Source organism: Littorina saxatilis, linkage group LG16 (genome assembly GCF_037325665.1).
Source record: "Littorina saxatilis isolate snail1 linkage group LG16, US_GU_Lsax_2.0, whole genome shotgun sequence".
Lineage (NCBI taxonomy): Eukaryota > Metazoa > Mollusca > Gastropoda > Littorinimorpha > Littorinidae > Littorina > Littorina saxatilis.
The window spans coordinates 37444438-37469536 of NC_090260.1; the positions used below are offsets into that span (position 1 = coordinate 37444438).

At 39.2% G+C, this 25099-nt stretch overlaps 1 protein-coding gene across 1 annotated transcript in view; it reads right to left on the reverse strand.

Annotated features, from left to right (window-relative positions):
* Positions 1 to 25099, reverse strand: part of LOC138951015 (uncharacterized) — a 172776-nt gene that overhangs the window by 674 nt on the left and 147003 nt on the right. The window contains exons 5-7 of the mRNA XM_070322709.1: positions 14513 to 15166; positions 6364 to 6548; positions 1 to 190 (exon numbers count right to left, since the gene is read on the reverse strand). The exon at positions 1 to 190 is cut by the window's left edge and continues 674 nt beyond it. Coding sequence (XP_070178810.1) covers positions 1 to 190; positions 6364 to 6548; positions 14513 to 15166 — 1029 coding nt within the window. The remainder of the gene's footprint in view (positions 191 to 6363; positions 6549 to 14512; positions 15167 to 25099) is intronic.

A 25099-nucleotide genomic window follows, 5' to 3' on the forward strand; every position in this document is an offset into this window, starting at 1 on the left:
GATGACGTCATCCTTGTTTTGGTCAGGCAAGTCTTCCACCAGTTCCAACTGACGAGGGAAGAGCGCGATGCGAGACAAGTCACGGCCATGCTCCTCTCCTACAGCCTGCACCACGTGGTGTAGAGTCCACAGCTGTAGTCGTGGTTCAGTGGACAGGTACATCTGCACCGTGGTCAGGGGTGTGACAAACCTGCAAAGGGCAGGATTCGTACAGTGGATTGTCATTCCTGTATCTTATGGGTCTTCTGCTACAAACGTTTTGGAAGAGTAAAACAAGTCGCGTAAGGCGAAATTACTACATTTAGTCAAGCTGTGTAACTCACAGAATGAAACTGAACGCACTGCATTTTTTCACAATGACCGTAGTCCGCCGCTTGTGCAAAACGGACTGAAACTGACGAGCCTGTTTAGCGCGGTAGTGGTTTCGCTGTGCTGCATAGCACGCTTTTCTGTGCCTCTCTTCGTTTTAACTTTCTGAGCGTGTTTTTAATCCAAACATATCATATCTATATGTTTTTGGAATCAGGAACCGACAAGGAATAAGATGAAATTGTTTTTAAATCGATTTCGGAAATTTGATTTTGATCATAATTTTTATATTTTTAATTTTCAGAGATTGTCTTTAATCCGAATATAACATATTTATATGTTTTTGGAATCAGGAAATTATGTAGAATAAGATGAACGTAAATTAGGATCGTTTTATATTAAAAAAAATTAATTACAATTTTCAGATTTTTAATAATCAAAGTCATCAATTATTTTTAAACCACCAAGCTGAAATGCAATACCGAAGTCCGGCCTTCGTCGAAGATTGCTTTACAAAAATTTCAATCAATTTGATTAAAAAATAAGGGTGTGACAGTGCCGCCTCAACTTTTACAAAAAGCCGGATATGACGTCATCAAAGACATTTATCGAAAAAAAGAAGAAAAAAACGTTCTGGGATATCATACCCAGGAACTCTCATGTAATTTTTCATAAAGATCGGTCCAGTAGTTTACTCTGAATCGCTCTACACACACACACACAGACACACACACAGACAGATACACATACACCACGACCCTCGTCTCGATTCCCCCCTCTATGTTAAAACATTTAGTCAAAACTTGACTAAATGTAAAAACACAAAAAACAACACTTGCACAAACAAATGAACAAAAAATAATCGAACAAACGCCTGATATGTACACCTTTCTGGACTGGTGACTGTTTTCTCTCAATAAACAAGACCAGTTAAGACAGACCATATACGAGTAACCATATAAGAGTGACCCGTTAACAGTGACCAGTTATCAGTGACCATTTAACGGTTAACATTGTACAGTGACCAGTTAACACTGACCATTTAACAGTGACTGATTAATAGTGACCAGTTAACAGTAACCCTTTAACAGTGACCAGTTAAATGACCAGTTAACAGCAACCAGTGAACAACGATCAGTTAACAGTAACTAGTTAACAGTGACCAGTTAACAGCGACCAGTTAACAGTGACCAGTTAACAGTAACCAGCTTACAGTAACCCGTTAACAGTGACCAGTGAATTCCGCAAAACATTGGCACTGTGCACAGGAAGCAGCCAGGCTGTTGAAGCTGCTTCAAACTGTTGATTGTTGAAGCTGCTTCAAACTGTTGATTGTTGAAGCTGTTTCAAACTGTTGATTGTTGAAGCTGCTTCAAACTGTTGATTGTTGAAGCTGCTTCAAACTGTTGATTGTTGAAGCTGCTTCAAACTGTTGATTGTTGAAGCTGTTTCAAACTGTTGATTTTTGAAGCTGCTTCAAACTGTTGATTGTTGAAGCTGCTTCAAACTGTTGATTGTTGAAGCTGTTTCCAACTGTTGATTGTTGAAGCTGCTTCAAGCTGTTGATTGTTGAAGCTGTGTCAAGCAGTTGATTGTTGAAGCTGTTTCAAACTGTTGATTGTTGAAGCTGCTTCAAACTGTTGATTGTTGAAGCTGCTTCAAACTGTTGATTGTTGAAGCTGTTTCAAACTGTTGATTGTTGAAGCTGCTTCAAACTGTTGATTGTTGAAGCTGCTTCAAACTGTTGATTGTTGAAGCTGCTTCAAACTGTTGATTGTTGAAGCTGCTTCACACTGTTGATTGTTGAAGCTGCTTCAAACTGTTGATTGTTGAAGCTGCTTCAAACTGTAAGCTGCTTCAAACTGTTGATTGTTGAAGCTGTTTCAAACTGTTGATTGTTGAAGCTGCTTCAAACTGTTGATTGTTGAAGCTGTTTCAAACTGTTGATTGTTGAAGCTGCTTCAAACTGTTGATTGTTGAAGCTGTTTCAAACTGTTGATTGTTGAAGCTGCTTCAAACTGTTGATTGTTGAAGCTGTTTCAAACTGTTGATTGTTGAAGCTGCTTCAAACTGTTGATTGTTGAAGCTGCTTCAAACTGTTGATTATTGAAGCTGTTTCAAACTGTTGATTGTTGAAGCTGTTTCAAACTGTTGATTGTTGAAGCTGTTTCAAACTGTTGATTGTTGAAGCTGCTTCAAACTGTTGATTGTTGAAGCTGTTTCAAACTGTTGATTGTTGAAGCTGCTTCAAACTGTTGATTGTTGAAGCTGCTTCAAACTGTTGATTGTTGAAGCTGTTTCAAACTGTTGATTGTTGAAGCTGTTTCAAACTGTTGATTGTTGAAGCTGCTTCAAACTGTTGATTGTTGAAGCTGCTTCAAACTGTTGATTGTTGAAGCTGCTTCCAACTGTTGATTGTTGAAGCTGCTTCCAACTGTTGATTGTTGAAGCTGTTTCAAACTGTTGATTGTTGTAGCTGTTTCAAACTGTTGATTGTTGAAGCTGCTTCCAACTGTTGATTGTTGAAGCTGCTTCCAACTGTTGATTGTTGAAGCTGTTTCAAACTGTTGATTGTTGAAGCTGCTTCAAACTGTTGATTGTTGAAGCTGTTTCAAACTGTTGATTGTTGAAGCTGCTTCCAACTGTTGATTGTTGAAGCTGTTTCAAACTGTTGATTGTTGAAGCTGCTTCAAACTGTTGATTGTTGAAGCTGTTTCAAACTGTTGATTGTTGAAGCTGTTTCAAACTGTTGATTGTTGAAGCTGCTTCAAACTGTTGATTGTTGAAGCTGTTTCAAACTGTTGATTGTTGAAGCTGTTTCAAACTGTTGATTGTTGAAGCTGCTTCAAACTGTTGATTGTTGAAGCTGTTTCAAACTGTTGATTGTTGAAGCTGTTTCAAACTGTTGATTGTTGAAGCTGCTTCAAACTGTTGATTGTTGAAGCTGCTTCAAACTGTTGATTGTTGAAGCTGCTTCAAACTGTTGATTGTTGAAGCTGCTTCACACTGTTGATTGTTGAAGCTGCTTTAAACTGTTGATTGTTGAAGCTGCTTCAAACTGTTGATTGTTGAAGCTGCTTCAAACTGTTGATTGTTGAAGCTGCTTCAAATTGTTGATTGTTGAAGCTGCTTTAAACTGTTGATTGTTGAAGCTGCTTCAAACGGTTGATTGTTGAAGCTGCTTCAAACGGTTGATTGTTGAAGCTGCTTCAAACTGTTCATTGTTGAAGCTGCTTCAAACTGTTCATTGTTGAAGCTGCTTCAAACTGTTGATTGTTGAAGCTGCTTCAAACTGTTGATTGTTCAAGCTGCTTCAAACTGTTGATTGTTGAAGCTGCTTCAAACTGTTGATTGTTGAAGCTGCTTCAAACTGTTGATTGTTGAAGCTGCTTTAAACTGTTGATTGTTGAAGCTGCTTCAAACTGTTGATTGTTGAAGCTGCTTTAAACTGTTGATTGTTGAAGCTGCTTCAAACTGTTGATTGTTGAAGCTGCTTCAAACTGTTGATTGTTGAAGTTGCTTCAAACTGTTGATTGTTGAAGCTGCTTCAAACTGTTGATTGTTGAAGCTGCTTCAAACTGTTGATTGTTGAAGCTGCTTTAAACTGTTGATTGTTGAAGCTGCTTTAAACTGTTGATTGTTGAAGCTGCTTCAAACTGTTGATTGTTGAAGCTGCTTCAAACTGTTGATTGTTGAAGCTGCTTCAAACTGTTGATTGTTGAAGCTGCTTCAAACTGTTGATTGTTGAAGCTGCTTCAAACTGTTGATTGTTGAAGCTGCTTCAAACTGTTGATTGTTGAAGCTGCTTCAAACTGTTGATTGTTGAAGCTGCTTCAAACTGTTGATTGTTGAAGCTGCTTCAAACTGTTGATTGTTGAAGTTGATTCAAACTGTTGATTTTTGAAGCTGCTTTAAACTGTTGATTGTTGAAGCTGCTTCAAACTGTTGATTGTTGAAGCTGCTTTAAACTGTTGATTGTTGAAGCTGCTTCAAACTGTTGATTGTTGAAGCTGCTTCAAACTGTTGATTGTTGAAGCTGCTTCAAACTGTTGATTGTTGAAGCTGCTTCAAACTGTTGATTGTTGAAGTTGCTTCAAACTGTTGATTGTTGAAGCTGCTTCAAACTGTTGATTGTTGAAGCTGCTTCAAACTGAAGGATGCACTTAAAGAAAGTACACATAAGTCGCCATATTAAAACGTTTTCTGACAATTTGGATCTTAAAAAGTTCAAGGGACATTCCATGTACTGTAATTTAGAAACACCTGCAGTGATTTGCTCAAAACAGCTCCAAAACTATGACAAATAAATACAGAGTTCAGACACTGATTTACCAAAAAATAGATTGCGCTAATATTTTGCCTGTGATATTTTCAGAGTGCGTTGAAACAAGGGTGAAACAAATGAGAGAAATCAATCGGACAGACTTTATGATACAGAATTTTAAATATGATGACATATAACAAGAATCATATAAGCGAGGGTTGGGTAATTGAATGGGATATCTAACCAGTCAATTAACAATCGTAGGACCTATTTTGAAAGTGTAATTAATCCTTGGTTCACGTTTGTTGTGATGATGTTTTTTTCTATTTGAATTATTGTAAGGTGTCTGTGTGACATGGCTGGAAATAGCGTTATTTCATGACGTTTTCTTAGTTTAAAATTAGATCAGTTTCTCGAATCGCATCCACATATTTCCTAGAGCATTTGCTTGATTTTAACGACAACATGACACAATGCCGAGCAGAGTCCACATAATCACATAAAACAAACACACACAAAATTGACTGTTAAATTTTTGCACCGACCTGCAAAACGTACCTTTACCTCCATTCTGAAAAATGGCATCAGAAGTGGTAAAAGTGATCGTACTCTAAAACATATGCATGTTGAGTGATATGTAAGCGCTGTTTCAAAGTGTTCAAAATCTGCCATGTCCGAAAATAGATATGTGTACCTTCAGAAAGTTTTTGGCAATATTACAAAATATTAGCAAAGTCGATTTTTAGGGTGAATCGCTGTCGGATGTTTTTAAATGAAGTTTAATCAGCGAGCGGTTAGCTTTGCCCAGCTCTCCTGTGTCAGGAGTCCAGACTTCCGTTCGTCATCATATTTTATTTAGTTTCCGTAGATACCCGTCAAAGCAGATTAAAACCGTTGGATTGAGGAAGTCAAACATATATTCTAGCAAACGCATGCACACTCACACGCATGCCATACCGGGCTAAAACGCTTGGCATAACAGAAACAAACACACTGCCCGTTGGAAAATATCACGGTCTGACAAGACTACCAAACACAGCATTTACATTTTAACATTAGAACGCTCAAACACTAATTCTACGAGCTTCCTCGTGTGTGGTTATCTATTCAACATCCAAAACGAGCTCTGTCGCTCTCGGCTTTATTTCAAATCTGTATCTCTAGAAATAGCGCATGAAATACAAATTCCACTCAGGGTCGAAAGGTAGGACAAAAATCATGACTGGCGCCAAAAGGCCTCACAATTGGATTGCAACTCAAAACACAGTGGTTTTCAATTTGAGTAACTCAGCGCTCATCCGTTTATTTTAAGGTATCCCTGTGTGTGGTCACAAAAATACAACCCCCAACCTGAACTGCATAGCTCTTGGGGTGATAAGAGACAGTTTAGACAATGTTTTTAACCCGTGTCAAAGTGCGAACATAATTATCTGTGTGGTTGCATACACGACAAGACACATGCCCAACACTCAACAGCAGTGCTGCTTTCTTTACAGTGTGAAGTTTTTGGAATCAATTTTGCAAGTGACTCCTACGTCAATTTCTTAAAAAATTTCACGCACACACACACACACACACACACACACACACACACACACACACACACACACACACACACACACACACACACACACACACACACACACACACACTCACACACTCACACATACACTCAACGTGTTCACTCAACCCAAGAGTGTCGTTAACAAACTTGAACATCTTCTGTGTATGTATGTGGAAACGGAATACGGACGAAGAACAACGGAATACAGATGAAGAAAAGGTCCTACTTGGTCACCAGCTGCCGGTAAACATCCTGTCCCATCATGGGGCGATCTGCACCTTCATCTCGCTTCAGGCAGGTTGTCCACCATCTCTCCACTCTCGTCTCGTCCGCCATGTCATCCTCGCTGAGACAGAACTCGCTGAAACTGCGCCCTGGCTCCACACCCAGACGTTGTTCTAGCTCCCTTAGCTGTACATACATCACAAAGCAACGCTAGTGTCACCAAGTTGTTCCAGCTTCCTTAGCTGTACAGACATCACACAGTAACGTTAGTGTCACCAAGTTGTTCTAGTTCCCTTAGCTGTCCAGACACCTACATTCAAATACAAACAAATATATATGAAAATGTAATGATCCCAGAATTTAGTTGAGCAAGTGACTAAAGACTTTTTGAAAGAAAAGACATTTTGAAATACTGAAAAGTACAAGAAAAGAGTGAACAAAAAGAAAGAATAATCAGAGGGAGGGATATGGAACAGCCAAAACTGAGACACATACTTTCGTAATTTCTTTACAGTAAATACAAAATGTTCAGAGAATTAGCAATATATCTAACATTGACTGACTGTGTGATGATATCTTCTGCTATTTGTCTGTTTTGACAGTGATATTAAAATCTCGACCTCCGGTCTCGATTTTGATATCACTGTCTCAACAGACCATAGCAGAAGATATCATCACACAGTCCGTCAATATTGGGTAGTAACGTTAGGTAGGGTGTGTGTTTGTATGTGTGTGTGTGGGTGTGTGCGTGCGTGTTTGTGTGTGTGTGTGTGGGTGTACATGAATGGATGCATGTACGTGTATGAGTGCGTGCGTGCAAACGTGCGTGTGTGTGCGTGTTAGCGTGCGTGCGTGTGTGTGTGTGTGTGTATGTGTATGTGTATGTGTGTGTATATGTGTGTGTGTATGTATATGTATATATATATATATATATATATATATATATATATATATATATATATATATATATATCTATACATTTAGACATTTATAATAAGAGCGCTGCTAAAAATGCTAAAATGTGCACTCAATCGCTTGTACTTTTAAAGAAAAGTTAAATATAGAATGACGTCAAGAGCGAGAATGCATAGAAATTACGTCATGAGCAAGGGAGATCATCCTTTACTCTGTGTGTGTCTCCACCGCCTACATTCCAACAAGGAATTTTGAAAGCAGGGAGCACACTAGAGGTAATGGAAGAGGTGGGGGGAGGGGGTAAGAATTAGATCTAGAAAGAACTCTTCACAGACAGCCTACTGGAGAATCAAACCCTTTCGGAGCCGATTGCAACACTGAACAAGAATAACCCGAGGAGAGTTCCACAACCTCAATGGATTGGGAATTCCCCGTAAGTGCATTTAAGGGCATTCTCATAGAGTGCTGAACCTGAAAAGGTCCGTTTTTGTTTAGCCAAGACTGCTACCGGTTTCGAGCTGAGAAGCTCTCATCAGGCAGTCTCTTGGCATAAAACAGAGAAGAACTCTCAAACTTCTATGCAAAAGAGAAAACCACATTTCTGCGGTAGGCCCTCTGCATAGATGAGAGCTTCTCAGCTCGAAACCGGTAGCAGTCTTGGCTAAACAAAAACGGACCTTTTCAGGTTCAGCACTCTATGAGAATGCCCTTAAATGCACTTACGGGGAATTCCCAATCCATTGAGGTTGTGGAACTCTCCTCGGGTTATTCTTGTTCAGTGTTGCAATCGGCTCCGAAAGGGTTTGATTCTCCAGTAGGCTGTCTGTGAAGAGTTCTTTCTAGATCTAATTCTTACCCCCTCCCCCCACCTCTTCCATTACCTCTAGTGTGCTCCCTGCTTTCAAAATTCCTTGTTGGAATGTAGGCGGTGGAGACACACACAGAGTAAAGGATGATCTCCCTTGCTCATGACGTAATTTCTATGCATTCTCGCTCTTGACGTCATTCTATATTTAACTTTTCTTTAAAAGTACAAGCGATCGAGTGCACATTTTGGCATTTTTAGCAGCGCTCTCATTATAAATTTCTATTTTGTTGCTTCAACAACCAAGAGCAGCTGCTGATACTTCAAAATTTCTTTTTCATACTCTTCACTGACAGTTGCAGGGGAATCAAAGAAAGATTCTCGTCTATGCAGAGGGCCTACCGCAGAAATGTGGTTTTCTCTTTTGCATAGAAGTTTGAGAGTTCTTCTCTGTTTTATGCCAAGAGACTGCCTGATGAGAGCTTCTCAGCTCGAAACCGGTAGCAGTCTTGGCTAAACAAAAACGGACCTTTTCAGGTTCAGCACTCTATGAGAATGCCCTTAAATGCACTTCGGTGACTTCTCAATCCTTTGAGGTTGTAGAACTCTCCTCGGGTTATTCTTGTTCAGTGTTGCAATCGGCTCCGAAAGGGTTTGATTCTCCAGTAGGCTGTCTGTGAAGAGTTCTTTCTAGATCTAATTCTTACCCCCTCCCCCCACCTCTTCCATTACCTCTAGTGTGCTCCCTGCTTTCAAAATTCCTTGTTGGAATGTAGGCGGTGGAGACACACACAGAGTAAAGGATGATCTCCCTTGCTCATGACGTAATTTCTATGCATTCTCGCTCTTGACGTCATTCTATATTTAACTTTTCTTTAAAAGTACAAGCGATCGAGTGCACATTTTGGCATTTTTAGCAGCGCTCTCATTATAAATTTCTATTTTGTTGCTTCAACAACCAAGAGCAGCTGCTGATACTTCAAAATTTCTTTTTCATACTCTTCACTGACAGTTGCAGGGGAATCAAAGAAAGATTCTCGTCTATGCAGAGGGCCTACCGCAGAAATGTGGTTTTCTCTTTTGCATAGAAGTTTGAGAGTTCTTCTCTGTTTTATGCCAAGAGACTGCCTGATGAGAGCTTTTCAGCTCGAAACCGGTAGCAGTCTTGGCTAAACAAAAAACGGACCTTTTCAAGTTCAGCACTCTATGAGAATGCCCTTAATAGTCCAAGCATATTAGAGAACAACGTTGAAGTGACAATGACTAGGTTTAAAATGTCCCTTATCAGAAAGTTCAACCTCAGTCCTTTGATGTTTATTAAACACATTTTCATATAAAGTTGGCGCTTCATATGGAAAAGTGGCTTTGAAATTGACCCTAATCCTTCTTTGGGCTCTGTAAATGTCGTTTGGGGCTATGGTTGTAAAACGGTATCTACTGGTCACCCCAAAGTATAAACTGAAAATGTATAAGACCAGAACACGCAGAAAGGATTGTATCTGCCTGATGTCTGATGCTTTTCAAAATCCCCAACCACTAACACCTTCAAAACGGACATTAACTGACACTGTTGTTTTTCCCTATATAATCCTTACTATTTTTCCGAGACGTCGTCCTGTTGTGTATTTAGCTTGCCACAACCTCATACATGGTCCTAAAAGTTAAAGTTGAAGAAAATACTAAAGATAAATGAACAAGCTGACGCAGTGTCATTCGCACCGTGAATCCCCCCATGGGAACATACTAAAGTCTGGTTCCAAATAGGCTCAATTTCCTTCTATTTCTTTGTATTTCTGCCTCGTAGGGGTAGGGGTGTTCAAACCAAAGGCACCTTTAAACCAAAATTCAAATCACACATCTTACAATACTAAGACACTCAGCAGTGAAAGGGTGTCTGCTGGTAAAATATTCCAAACAATCCTAAAAGTACTTCACTACTAAACGTGCTTTTAAAAAGAGCCGTTATTTTTCCCTCTATAATCAGTATTGTGTTTTCTGCGAACATGTAGTCTATTTAGATGGTTGTCATGTGCACATGAGTTGCTAAAGCGTTTTCAGTTGGGCATATGTCGAAAAGCAAAGAATTAGCCCTTTGAAAACCATCAGAACTGTCACACAAAAATAACATTTACCTATCTCACCAACTGACCAAACATAGGGCTTTTCCTTATGTATTATGTATTGTCGTGTTTTTTGTAGCATACTTGTGAAAACAGCCACCACTGTTGTAAATGATACTTTAAAGAGCATTATTTCATTTTTACAGTTGAAGGACAACCTGGACTGCCGTATATTACAGCTGTTTTACAATCAGCCAAAATTTTCTTAACAAACGTATGTTAAGAACAACTCCCATAGTGAAATTGAAGGAAAACAAAGTGAAAACCCCCCTGCCATAGAGGAGCTAAAGAATCAACAATAAACGACTGCATGGATAGCTTGATGCACGAATGCATTGCGGACATGTTTGTCTCCAACCAAGAGAAAGTTCAAAAAAATCCCTTTTGTGCTTCTTATTATACAGTGACGTCAAAGACAGCCTTTTCTGCTGTTCATACATTCAGGGGTTATGGTTACACTAAACGACGTAGTTGTAGCCATACTGCCATCCAGATTTATTTTTTCCTTGCGAGCAGTCACAGGGTGTTTGTGCTGTCTGCCAACCGTTAGACGACCCCGCCCAAGTCTGTTAAGGGACCGTTTGACCGTTATAGAACGCGTCTTTTTGATTTTTTAGCACATTTGGAAACGGTTGATTTTTATCCCTACCATTGTTTCCAAACATTATATAGGAATGTTTTGTGAACAACGGATAATAGCCGCTACTCGCATGTGTAGCAAAAGTGAGCGTACATACTCACCCTGGTCGTACAGCCGTTGTCCGTTGCCCGTCTTCATCTGTCTGTACAAATCATTACCTTTGGATTTTTCTCGAACGCTATGAAGTGAAGAAACACCAAATGTTGCAAAATGTTGTATGACCCCAAGAGCTCAAAAAAGATACTTGAGAACCTTGACCTTACCTTAAGGTCAAGGTCACAGGGAGAATGAATGTGGTCTAAAAACTGCAAAATTTCACATTGTGCCAGTTTTCTGGAAAACAAATTAAAAACAGCGGGCTTAGTTTTGTATGGTATACAAGAAAAAGAAAGCCTTATCTTCTGATACCATTTTGGTTGACCTCGCTTCAATGTCAAGGTCACAGGAGTCCTTCAAAGTTGAATTGTATACATGTTTTGAAGTGACCTTGACCATGAACTATGAAAAAAATCTTTCAAACTTCATAATTGTGTGGGGCACATGTTATATACTGATATTGAGCCACATTTAGTCACATATCATCAAGGTCAAGGTCACTTTGCCCCTTATGAAATGTGACTGAAACGGGCAATTGAATCACTAAAAGTGACAATGTCTCTTTGTAGAAAGTGCCAATAAGTATGTTTATGCTTCCTATGTCTTGAATTGATAGCCTTGTGATGTGTGACCTTTGATGATCTTGACCTTGGCCAAAGGTCATGTGTAATTTGGTAGGAAAAATCTGTAAACCAGTTCTAATAGTGTACAATGTCCTTGCCAGCTTCAGTTGTTAGACCTTCACCTTCAAGGTCACCTGAAGGTCAAGGTCACTTTAAGACAAAGGTCAAGCATGAGAGTCGCATGGGCTTTGCTTTGTTAAGATTTTTTACCAAGACACATGGATTTCTTTACCCGGCTTGGTCACATTTTTCATAGGGGTCAATGTGACCTTGACCCTAACGATATGTGACCAGATGTGGCTCACTATGAAATTCTAACAAACGCCCCACTCAGTGTTTAAGTTTGTAAGAGATATCGTCCATAGTAAAGTTAAAGGGGCAAGCTCACATCAAAATATGTCTACAATTCAACTTTGAAGGGCTCCTCTGACCTTGACATTGAAGCGAGGTCAACCAAAATGGTATCAGAAGATAAGGCTTTCTTTTTCTTGTATACCATACAAAACTAAGCCCGCTGTTTTTAATTTGTTTTCCAGAAAACTGGCACAATGTGAAATTTTGCAGTTTTTAGACCACATTCATTCTCCCTGTGACCTTGACCTTAAGGTAAGGTCAAGGTTCTCAAGTATCTTTTTTGAGCTCTTGGGGTCATACAACATTTTGCAACATTTGGTGTTTCTTCACTTCATAGCGTTCGAGAAAAATCCAAAGGTAATGTTCAGTACAGACAGATAAAGACGGGCAACGGACAACGGCTGGACGACCAGGGTGAGTATGTACGCTCACTTTTGCTACACATGCGAGTAGCGGCTATTATCCGTTGTTCACAAAACATTCCTATATAATGTTTGGAAACAATGGTAGGGATAAAAATCAACCGTTTCCAACTGTGCCAAAAAATCAAAAAGACGCGTTCTATAACGGTCAAACGGTCCCTTAACAGACTTGGGCGGGGTCATCTAACGGTTGGCAGACAGCACAAACACCCTGTGACTGCTCGCAAGGAAAAAATAAATCTGGATGGCAGTATGGCTACAACTACGTCGTTTAGTGTAACCATAACCCCTGAATGTATGAACAGCAGAAAAGGCTGTCTTTGACGTCACTGTATAATAAGAAGCACAAAAGGGATTTTTTGGAACTTTCTCTTGGTTGGAGACAAACATGTCCGCAATGCATTCGTGCATCAAGCTATCCATGCAGTCGTTTATTGTTGATTCTTTAGCTCCTCTATGGCAGGGGGATTTTCACTTTGTTTTCCTTCAATTTCACTATGGGAGTTGTTCTTAACATACGTTTGTTAAGAAAATTTTGGCTGATTGTAAAACAGCTGTAATATACGGCAGTCCAGGTTGTCCTTCAACTGTAAAAATGAAATAATGCTCTTTAAAGTATCATTTACAACAGTGGTGGCTGTTTTCACAAGTATGCTACAAAAAACACGACAATACATAATACATAAGGAAAAGCCCTATGTTTGGTCAGTTGGTGAGATAGGTAAATGTTATTTTTGTGTGACAGTTCTGATGGTTTTCAAAGGGCTAATTCTTTGCTTTTCGACATATGCCCAACTGAAAACGCTTCAGCAACTCATGTGCACATGACAACCATCTAAATAGACTACATGTTCGCAGAAAACACAATACTGATTATAGAGGGAAAAATAACGGCTCTTTTTAAAAGCACGTTTAGTAGTGAAGTACTTTTAGGATTGTTTGGAATATTTTACCAGCAGACACCCTTTCACTGCTGAGTGTCTTAGTATTGTAAGATGTGTGATTTGAATTTTGGTTTAAAGGTGCCTTTGGTTTGAACACCCCTACCCCTACGAGGCAGAAATACAAAGAAATAGAAGGAAATTGAGCCTATTTGGAACCAGACTTTAGTATGTTCCCATGGGGGGATTCACGGTGCGAATGACACTGCGTCAGCTTGTTCATTTATCTTTAGTATTTTCTTCAACTTTAACTTTTAGGACCATGTATGAGGTTGTGGCAAGCTAAATACACAACAGGACGACGTCTCGGAAAAATAGTAAGGAAAAACAACAGTGTCAGTTAATGTCCGTTTTGAAGGTGTTAGTGGTTGGGGATTTTGAAAAGCATCAGACATCAGGCAGATACAATCCTTTCTGCGTGTTCTGGTGCAGAAAGAGTTTTCAGTTTATACATTGGGGTGACCAGTAGATACCGTTTTACAACCATAGCCCCAAACGACATTTACAGAGCCCAAAGAAGGATTAGGGTCAATTTCAAAGCCACTTTTCCATATGAAGCGCCAACTTTATATGAAAATGTGTTTAATAAACATCAAAGGACTGAGGTTGAACTTTCTGATAAGGGACATTTTAAACCTAGTCATTGTCACTTCAACGTTCCCTTCACTAAAGTGGCTAAGATGCCTGGACTATAAATGCATTTCGGTGAATTCTCAATCCTTTGAGGTTGTAGAACTCTCCTCGGGTTATTCTTGTTCAGTGTTGTAATCGGCTCTGTCTGTGAAGAGTTCTTTCTAGATCTAATTCTTACCCCCTCCCCCCACCTATTCCATTACCTCTAGTGTGCTCCCTGCTTTCAAAATTCCTTGTTGGAATGTAGGCGGTGGAGACACACACAGAGTAAAGGATGATCTCCCTTGCTCATGACGTAATTTCTATGCATTCTCGCTCTTGACGTCATTCTATATAGATATACATATATATATATATATATACGGCTTCTGTGTGTGTGTGTGTGTGTGCGCGTGTTAGCATGCGTGCGTGTGTGTGTGTGTGTGTGTGTGTGTGTGTGTGTGTATGCGTGTGTGTGTGTGTGTATGCGTGTGTGTGTGTGTGCGTGTGTGTGTGTGTATGTGTGTGTGTGTGTGTGAGTGTGTGTGTGTGTGTGTGTGTGTGTGTGTGTGTGTGTGTGTGTGTGTGTGTGTGTGTGTGTGTGTGTGTGTGTGTGTCTTACATCATTCATCTTGACTAGTTGGCCCTGAAGACAGTCTCTAGTGACGTTAGGCAGGAGAATAGCTCGGTGAATCGCGATCGCGGGCTTTGGCGTAACGTCATTCACGATGCAATCTTTAACAACGCAATCTTCAACAACTTTCTTGGCTTTCTCCAGGTAGTCAACAGCCTTCCTGATGTCCCCTTGAAGGGTCTCGGGGTTTTCTTCTGTTTTTGGTATTGTTGCCGCCATCAATATGCCCTGCTGGCGATGGATTACCAGCAGGTCAACAAATTCCTCCCTCACGTCTAGGGTCTCTCTGTCACTGCTGTTGGTGCTCATTGCCGCTGCCCCAGTGTATAGGCTTGTAGAGTTTGCACCGTAGAGACTGCACTTGGCTTGGGACATAATAACTATTTGTTCTCCCTGCCGGGCTGCTTCCGTTTTTATGTGACTCAAACAGTAGTGGATCTTTTTGAGAATTCTGTCTATCTTCACAGTCTTGTTGGCCCTTTTATCTTGTCCCTGTTCTTGTTCCTCTTGAGTTCTCAGAACTTTGATGGGATGGCCTCCTCTGAGGTTTACCGGTTTGACGTACACGGTGTCGAAGTGGACGGGAGGTATGATGTAGGGTTGGGTGTCCAGGCGAGGAAACCAGGCGTTAAGAAACTCCGTCTGAAACAAATTAAACGTGCGTTAGACTTATAAGGATCTTATAATTAAAGGTACGGAATATAGACACATTTGCAACAAAACAAAGTTAGAGTTAAAGGCACAGTCAGCCTCCCGTAAACCATCACAGACACTGTCAGGCTTTTATCCTAGGCTTTTACACACAATACAAACACCCTTCCATTTGAACGCTCACCAAACGGGAACATCCTAAGTGGCCTACGTAGAGAGCGAGCAATTTTTTAAGAATTAATTTTGCGCCGATTGCTCAGAGACAATCGGACCGTGGTGCGTTTTGGCTCCGGACCTAACTTTTAAAATCTAAATAATAAATAGACCTTTTTCGTATAACCTTTGCCCCCAGCGTTTCGACCAATCAGATTTTAGGGCACGGCAGCCTCTCTCTGATAACCGGAACTAGGGGGCAATAGGTGCCTGGCCTGAAATACCTCTTTCACTTTCGATGCTCAAAGATTACTTTGCCAGAGGATTACTTTGAGAAATTCTGCAAGAAAACGGATTATCTTGTTCAAAATCATGAACAAAAAGTAAACGGTTATTGGTGGTATATGGACGAAAGACTTGGCGAACTTCCCCTGCATAAGCGAGGGTGCGTATCGCTAGCGCTACGTGTCATTTGTGCTGAGTGTCATTTGTCCTACGTGTCATTTGTGCTATGTGCCGCTATCGCTACGTTGATTAGTGCTACAAATAATTTGTCGATGAGTCGCTATCATTCGTTCATTATCACTACGTGTCGACAGCACTACATCTTTAAGCGCGACGTGTCATTATCGCTACGTGTCAATACCACTACTTACTGACGACTCTCTCTTTCTCATTTTTTCAGTCTCTCGCTCTCACTCGTGGTTTGTGTGTGTATATGTATGTCTGTGTATGTATGTGTGTGCGTGTGTCTGTCTGTTTCAGTGTCAGTGTGTGTGTGTGCCTGTGTGTGTATGTGTGTGTGCCTGTGTGTGTATGTGTGTGTGCCTGTGTGTGTGTGTGTGTGACTCTCTCTATCTCTCTCTATCTCTCTCTCTTGCTCACTCGCTCGCTCACTCTGTCTCTCTGCATCTCTCTCTCTCTCTCTCTCTCTCTCTCTCTCTCTCTCTCTCTCTCTCTCTCTCTCTCTCTCTCTCTCTCTCTCTCTCTGTGGCCTTAATAATAAACCATTCTGAGTTCTGAGCTCTCTCTCTCTCTCTCTCTCTCTCTCTCTCTCTCTCTCTCTCTCTCTCTCTCTCTCTCTTCTCTCTATCTCTCTCGCTCTCTCTGAAGGAATATTTTGTTGTTCCTTTCAATTTGCCAGAGATTTGTAATTCTCGGAAGAAAGTCTCTGCATGATTTTCAGTTGTTTCTTTCGGATTTTGATCTTTTTAAAAAAAAATGGGCTTTGTTTTTGCCTAATTGTAAGACAGTGTTATTGCATATATTTGTAAATGGAAATATTGACACAAGGTATAACCGAGGATATTGAAACCTTTTCTTCTCTCCTAAATTCTTTTATGAAATGAGAGGGGGAGAGAGAGAGGGGGGGGGGGGGGGATTGACAGACACAAAAAGCGCGAGAAAGCAGAAGAGAGAGACAGTTAAAAGGGATGGAGGGTGCTTTTTATTTTATGGTTGGTTGGTTTTAGTTCTTAATGCACTGTTTTTGACAATAGTTTTCATTCGGTAAAAGCCAAATTCAATTACCGCTCGCTCTCTCTCTCTCTCTCTCTCTCTCTCTCTCTCTCTCTCTCTCTCTCTCTCTCTCTCTCTCTCTTCATTACACACACACACACACACACACCGCTCACACACACACACGCACACGCACGCACAAACGCATACGTACACACGGTATCGTACACACAAACTCACACACAGAAAAACATCCGTGTATGTATATACGGTATCATGCGAGAGAGAGAGAGAGAGAGAGAGAGAGAGAGAGAGAGAGAGAGAGAGAGAGAGAGAGAGAGAGAGAGAGAGAGAGAGAGAGAGAGAGAGAGAGAGAGAGAGAGAGAGAGAGAGAGAGAGAGAGAGAGAGAGGTAGAGAGTGGGGAGGGGTTAAGGGTGGGTACCGTCGGGAGTCAACGTAGTTGGCATCGCTGATAGCCGTGCCACTGATTGCCAGACACGAAGTGACTCGAGCAGACTTTTCAATGGCACGACAAACCCCTGTCGTCGGATTGCTTGCACCCATCGCGTCCTTCGCTGTTACGCCTTCGCACTTGCACCCATCGGAAAGCCATACAATGACAAATTCTGTCCACCGTATTTCTCTTTCTTCATTCCACTGTTGCACTTGCAGTTGCAAACACAACAGTTTGCCTCGTCGTCTCCGCACTTGACTTTGCACCAAGCCTCGTTGTCGATTTTTCCTTTTGCCCCCTAGTTCCCGTAGATCTGACAAACTTCACAGCGCATGCGCCAAAATTTAAGTGAAAAAGGTCTATTGACAGCTTGTTACACAAACATTCTTAAATCATAAAAGAATTCTTTTTTTCATCAAGACAAGATCAGTACAATTCAAAGTTTTGAAAGTTTGAAAAAAAGAAAAGCCCGGAAGCAGGGTCACGCAAGGTCGTGGTTCTCGCAGCAGACGACGGTTTATGCCTATCGCCAGTTCCTCTGAACAGTCAAAAGCCATCGCTAGAGTTCTTGTGAACCACAGCCGTTTGTTTCGTGCATAGTCAGAGGTACATAATAACGTGCTATTGCAGATAAGCTCACATCGAGTCGCATTCAAATTACTAACTGACGACTACAAGAGAAACTGGATCACACGGGTTCACGCTGGCTCAGGTGGGGTAAGATGAACCACGCAAAAATAAATTCTTTGAAAATTGCTGTTCTTTACGGAGGGCACCTAGGATGTTCTCAAGCGGTGAGTGTTTAAATGAAAGGGTGTTTGTACTGTGTGTACAAGCCTGACAGTATTTGTGATGGTTTACGGGAGGCTTACTGTGCCTTTAAGCGGAATGAATCTTCTGGCAACTGTGAGAATATCGAACACTGACATTACCACGCGAATGCCATACTCATATATCTTTTGTCTGCTGAACACTTTTTACATTTAGTCAAGTTTTGACTAAATTGTTTAACATAGACGAGGAATCGAAACGAGGGTGGTGGTGATGTGTATGTGTGTGTGTGTGTGTGTGTGTGTGTGTGTGTGTGTGTGTGTGTGTGCGTGCGTGCGTGCGTGCGTGCATGAGTGTGTGTGTGTGTGTGTGTGGGTGTGGGTGTGTGTGTGTGTGTGTGTGTGTGTGTGATTCTGGGATTGCATCTTAAATTGGAAAACGTAGGTTATTAGTTTGCTGATTAAGGTTGACATTAAAATCCAATGTTTACTACCATAATTATATGACAAGTCGCGTAAGGCGAAAATACAACATTTTAGTCAAGCTGTCAAACTCACAGAATGAAACGGCTGAACGCACTGCATTTTTTCGGCAAGACTGTATTCTCGTAGCATCGTCTGTCCACCGTTCGTGGCATAGGCAGTGCAATTGACAATCCAGAATATCGCGGTAGTAGTTGCGCTGAGCAGAATAGCACGCTTTTCTGTATCTCTAATCTTTTTAACTTTCTGAGCGTGTTTTTAATCCAAACATAACATATCGATATGTTTTGGGAATCAGGAACCGACAAGGAATAAGATGCAATTTTTTTTAAATCGATTTCGGAAATTTAATTTTAATCATAATTCTTATTTTTAATTTTCAGAGCTTGTTTTTAATCCGAATATAACATATTTATATGTTTTTGGAATCAGAAAACGATGAAAAATAAGATTTTTAAGCCTCCAAGCTGAAATGCAATACCAAAGTCCGGCCTTCGTCGGAGATTGCTTGGCCAAAATTTCAATCCATTTTATATAAAAATGAGGGTGTGACAGTGCCGCCTCAACTTTTACAAAAGGCTGGATATGACGTCATCAGAGAATTTATCGAAAAAATGAAAAAATTGTCTGAGGATATCATGCTCAGGAACTCTCATGTAAAATTGCATAAAAGATCGGTCCAGTAGTTTAGTCTGAATCGCTCTACACACATACACACACACACACACACATACACACACACACAAACACACACACACACACACACACACACATATACACACATACACCATGACCCTCGTCTCGATTCCCCCTCTATGTTAAAACAATTAGTCAAAACTTGACACAATGTAAAAATGATTGCATTGTAATCCTCATCTTCTCCTGAATTAAAAACAAGTCGCGTAAGGCGAAATTACTACATTTAGTCAAGCTGTGGAACTCACAGAATGAAACTGAACGCACTGCATTTTTTCACAATGACCGTAGTCCGCCGCTAGTGCAAAAGGCAGTGAAAGTGACGAGCCTGTTCAGCGCTGTAGCGGTTGCGCTGCGCTGCATAGCACGCTTTACTGTACCTCTCTTCGTTTTAACTTTCTGAGCGTGTTTTTAATCCAAACATATCATATCTATATGTTTTTGGAATCAGGAACCGACAAGGAAGAAGATACAATTGTTTTTAAAACGATTTCGGAAATTTAATTTTAATCACAATTTTTATATTTTTAATTTTCAGAGCTTGTTTTTAATCCGAATATAACATATTTATATGTTTTTGGAATCAGAACATGATCAAGAATAAAATAAAAGTAATTTTGGATCGTTTGATAAAAAAAATAATATTAATTACAATTTTCAGATTTTTCATGACCAAAGTCATTAATTAATTTTTAAGCCTCCATGCTGAAATGCAATACCGAAGTCCGGCCTTCGTCGAAGATTGCTTGGCCAAAATTTCAATCAATTTGATTGAAAAATGAAGGTGTGACAGTGCCGCCTAAACTTTTTACAAAAAGCCGAATATGACGTCATAAAAGACATTTATCGAAAAAAAGAAAACAAAAGTCTGGGGATATCATACCCAGGAACTCTCATGTAAACTTTCATAAAGATCGGTCCAGTAGTTTACTCTGAATCGCTCTACACACACATGCACACACACATGCTTGTATTTGAGTCAAAATGGGGCTTTTTGCAATACATGGTGCAAATGGGTACATCACTTTCTTACCATATTTCAAACTCAAGCTTTGGCTCAAAAAGGCAGGAATGTGAGGTGAATTCATGAACAGGTCCTGGTCAAGTATTAATAAAAAACAAGCCAAGCACACACAGAAATAAAAATGGGGCATTTTAGAAAAATGGGTTTCTAGAATTGTGAACCCATTTTGTCCTGACATGAAACACACCTACTTTTGGGTTCGTACACACATTCACAAAACACACTGACATTTGGGTTCACACATGTTATAGAAACACAGACACCTGGGTTTATACACTTCAGTCTTTTCTCTTAAAAACCTTTAAGATCCTACGCGTTAGGGGTCTCCCTTGGTCCAACGTGTGTGAATGTTTTGTGTGTGGACTGTATAGTTATCTGATTTGAACATTTTGCATTATGTATGCATTTTAATGTGCAAAAAATATTCTTGTAATTAATACTGTGGTATTTGTAGAAATGATTGTATACTTTCTTTTCCATAAACCCCAAAGGATATGGGTGGATAATTGATCTGTTATCATGCAAGAACTTTGACTTTTGCCTTCTTTTTGTAGGTTTTAGATTGTGTTTGATGATGATTATTACATAAATCCTTCAGTTCACATAATAGAACCAAATGTTCCATATTTGACTAACTGAACACGAACCCGAAAAATATTTGCTTCATACCTGAAATACAAATCTTGACAACTGGCCAATATAAGGTAAGTATGTTTTTTTGTCAGGTTACTATGAACACTTTGAAAAGCAAATAGTTTTGGGATTCGTGTCCAGTTCGCAGCAGGTGTTATGTGGAAATTGTTCATAGATCTGTGTGTGGGGGAGGGGGAGGAGGAGGAAGATATAGAACCATTTGCTGCCCATTGTGATATCACACACTGAAATGAGTACAGACTGCATCCATGGTTTTTCGTGGTGTGTTTTATTCAACATAAGAAAAAAAGGTAAGTATACTGAGTACACTTGAATCGTTCGAACGGATCATGGACAATTCTGTGCTATACAGCAGTACCTCTCCTAACTCCAACAATAACAACAAACCATATGAGATTTCTTTCGTCAAAAAGTTTCATCTACTTGTGATCCATGACATTACAGTATGCTAAACAAAAAAATTAAAACAATTAAATAGAATATTTTTTTTTAAATCCTTTTCACACACAAGAGCAATCTTTCCTTGTTGACTGTTGCAAGACTGACATAAGCTGCCAAAACAGAAAATTGTAACCCCATTAATCTTCAGAAACCCTTTCTGAAAGGGTGTTCACTCACAAATAAGGCCTCACTGTTGCAAATCAAATACAAACAAAACAAAATAATAAAACAAACAAAACAAAACGATAAAACATGGCATTTCAAAATCAAAAAAACTAATATTTTTTTCAGTAACTGAACATGATGAACCATAACATGATGAGATTCTCAAGCCAAAGCAACTACAATTTAAGTCGTGCATTTCAGTAAACATTACATTATCCCAAAGAGTGAAGAGTTGGTTGTTTTTTTACTTTCTAGGTACAATACTGCCCTTTTGTAGTAATGATCACTGATAATTTCACAGAACACGTCAAGATAGATTGAAAATCAAAACGCACACACACGTCTATTTCAACATAAGAATTGGAGGCGTAAGTTGTAACCTCATTACTTTTCAGAACCCCATTCTGTTAGGGTGTTCCCTGTTAACTTTCTTGTTGACTGATGCAAGACTGACATAAGCTGACAAAACAGGAAGTACAAGTGGCTTGGCAAAATGTATTCTGTAATAAAAATGAATCTAACCTGAAAAAAACACCACTAAAGAGTGCTAGTGTCTTGTGAATAGTAGGAAACTACCAAAAAAAGGGAAAAAAAGAAACAAACAAACAAAAAGTTACATTAAAAATAGCTTCACAGAACATAATAATAATAATAATAATAAATGAGCATTTATATAGCGCAACATCATAACTTTACAATTATGCTCTTTGCGCTTGACACATTTAAAATTCAAACACAGTTATACAAGCATTTACATCTACATTCATAGTCAGCAACGCTTGATTAAAAGCATACACCATCAAACATACATTACAACAGATTCTTCCACTAATAAAGTAATAAAAACATGAATAAAATAGGTAGTAAAAACAAGGAAATACCAGCTGAATACCCTTAATCAAACAGAACATGTTATTAATACTGAAAAACAGCCCTAAATGTGTATACACATTATCACATTATCACTAAAAACATAAGATTGATTGAAGTTTATTTAAAAAAAGAAACACCCATGCAAAAAAATGTCAGCATAGAAATTGGATGCATGACTGTAACATTCTTTTTCACAAACCCATTCTGGCCGAGTGTTCACTTGAATGCACACCCTTATTGTAGCAAATCAAACAAATACACCAAAAAAACCTTAAAATAAGATTTTTGCTGACCGCTGAACACTTTAGTTACATATTTTCAAACAGCAAAGAAACATTACATAAATATAGTTAATTTTAAACAGATTTTCCCCTCACAGTATTAAGATAGGAGATTTTCCCGCCAAGACGTGTGACACAGTCCTTCAAAATAAAAAAGTGAAAATGATATTTCAGCAAAATTCTAGCTAAAATATAACACAGCGAGATGTTCAAGCCAAGTCAACTGAAATGTAAGTTTTGCATTTCAACCGTACATATCCCAAAGGGTGAAGAGTTGTGTTTTCTTTTCTTACTTTCTATGTACAATACTGTCCTTAATAAGTATTACAAATAATTTCACAGAAAAAAAGCTGGATAAAATCAAAACTGCATACTAACGTCTATTTTAACATGAAAATAGGATGCAGAAATTGTAACCCCATTATTTTTCAGAAACCCATTCTGACAGGGTGTTCACTCAAATAAATCTAATTGTAGCAAATCAAATAATAAACAAAGCAAAATGATAACACAAACAAAACAAAAATCAAAGAAACTAATATTTCAGCAAAATTCTAGCTTACAAATAACATGCTGAGATTCTCAAGGCAAAGCAACTAAAATTTAAGTCATGCATTTTAGTGAACATTACAATCATACTCTCTCATTTTTTTTTTAGTTTTTTTTTTTTACATTAGAGACTTTAAGAAGGGCTACCACATTCATATGGTTGGCATTTTCGTGGTTGCAAAAGACACTCGGCGGGGGAACACCATGTGTCGCTAGTACAGCGGTTAAGAGGACAGAAGAATTTCGTTTCGCTGGTCGCACCGGTTCAGAAGTGTCGATCAGATAATACCAGCTGCCTCACTTCTGCTGAAACGCATCAGATACTCAGGCCACAACTCAACACATCATAAACTTTAACTGCTTCATGCATTTTTCTCCTCTAGGCGGCTTGACCAGCCGACTGAAAAGTTGAGTCGGCCTGATGTTTGGGTCGCCATCTTGAAATTTCTTTCGTCTGCTCAGTCACTCACTTACCCAATTCAAGCCTGCTTTACGGCTTTTTAAACTTGATTTTTAAAAACATTTCAATGATAAATCGCGCCTAAAGATGTCAGAGCATACATCGATTACACAAGGTAGGCATATTTTATGACTATTCGAATATAAAACGCGACCGAAGTCACTTTCGTCAGAATGACCAATTCTACAAATTTCGTTTCTCTTGGCGAAGCGAATTTCTGTTCGTAGAGATCGGAAGTCACGTGTACTCAAAAAGGTGTGACGTTTTACAACCGAAAATGCCAACGAAACGAATGTGGTAGTGCTTCTTAATCTCTCTATTATCCCAAAGAGTGAAGAGAAGTCTTTTTACTTTCTATGTACAAACCTGCCCTTTTGTAACAGTAATTACTTTTAATTTCTGAGAAATTAAAAATTAAAACATACACACACGCCTTGTTCAACATAAGAACTGGAGGCATAAATTGTAACCTCATCATTTTTCAGAAACCCATTCTATTAGGGTGTTCCCTGGAATACTGCCTCATTGTAGCAAATCAAATACAAAAATAAAAATAACCAACTTAAAATAAGATTTTTGCCGACAGCTTAACACTTTAGCCACACTGTCAAAAACCAATCAAAGAAATAGCATAAAAAGAGCTTTTCAACAGAATTTGCCCTAATAGATAAAGATTGAATTTTTTTTTCAAATTAAGACTCCTCATTAGAGGTGTGTCACAGTCTGTCAAAATCAAATCAAAGAAAACAATATTCCAGGAAAATGCTAGATTAAATATGGCATGATGAGATTTGCAAGCCAAATCAACTTTCTTTTTTGATGTACAATGCCGTGACTTTCATAATTATTATAACATAAGAATGTAAGATTTAATAAAACCTGCAGATGTTTGTTTGTTTGTTTGTTTATTTGTTGCTTAACGTCCAGCCGACTACGCAGAGCCATATCAGGACGAGGAAGGGGGGGATGAAGGGGGCCACTTGTCAAGCGATTCCTGTTTACAAATGCACTAACCCATTACTTGTGTCCCAGCAGGCTTTAGTAAAACTAAATTAATACCTACTGGAAGATTACCAGTTTCCAGTATGTTAAAATAGGCTTAACCTACACTGGGCGAAAAGTGGCGTTTTGTATCTTACAAAACTACTCAAAATCCCAACAAAACTTCAAGTTTCAATGGGTTTATCACATTTTGGTGTTCACGACAACGCCAGATTTTGATTGGATTTTGTTGAAGTTATCGCAGCGAAATTGCCTGGAATTTCAGCGCGTTTTGCGACGGTCAAAACATCATGTTAAACCATGTTACAGCATGTCTGTAACATGCAAAAATTCCAAGTTTTGATGGCATTAAAGCTTTGGTTTAACGCCAAGTAACATCATGTTATCGTAGACTTAACTTGCAAAACTGCTTGTTTTGGTGGTGTTACAGCTTGCTTGTAATGTGATTAACATCATGTTA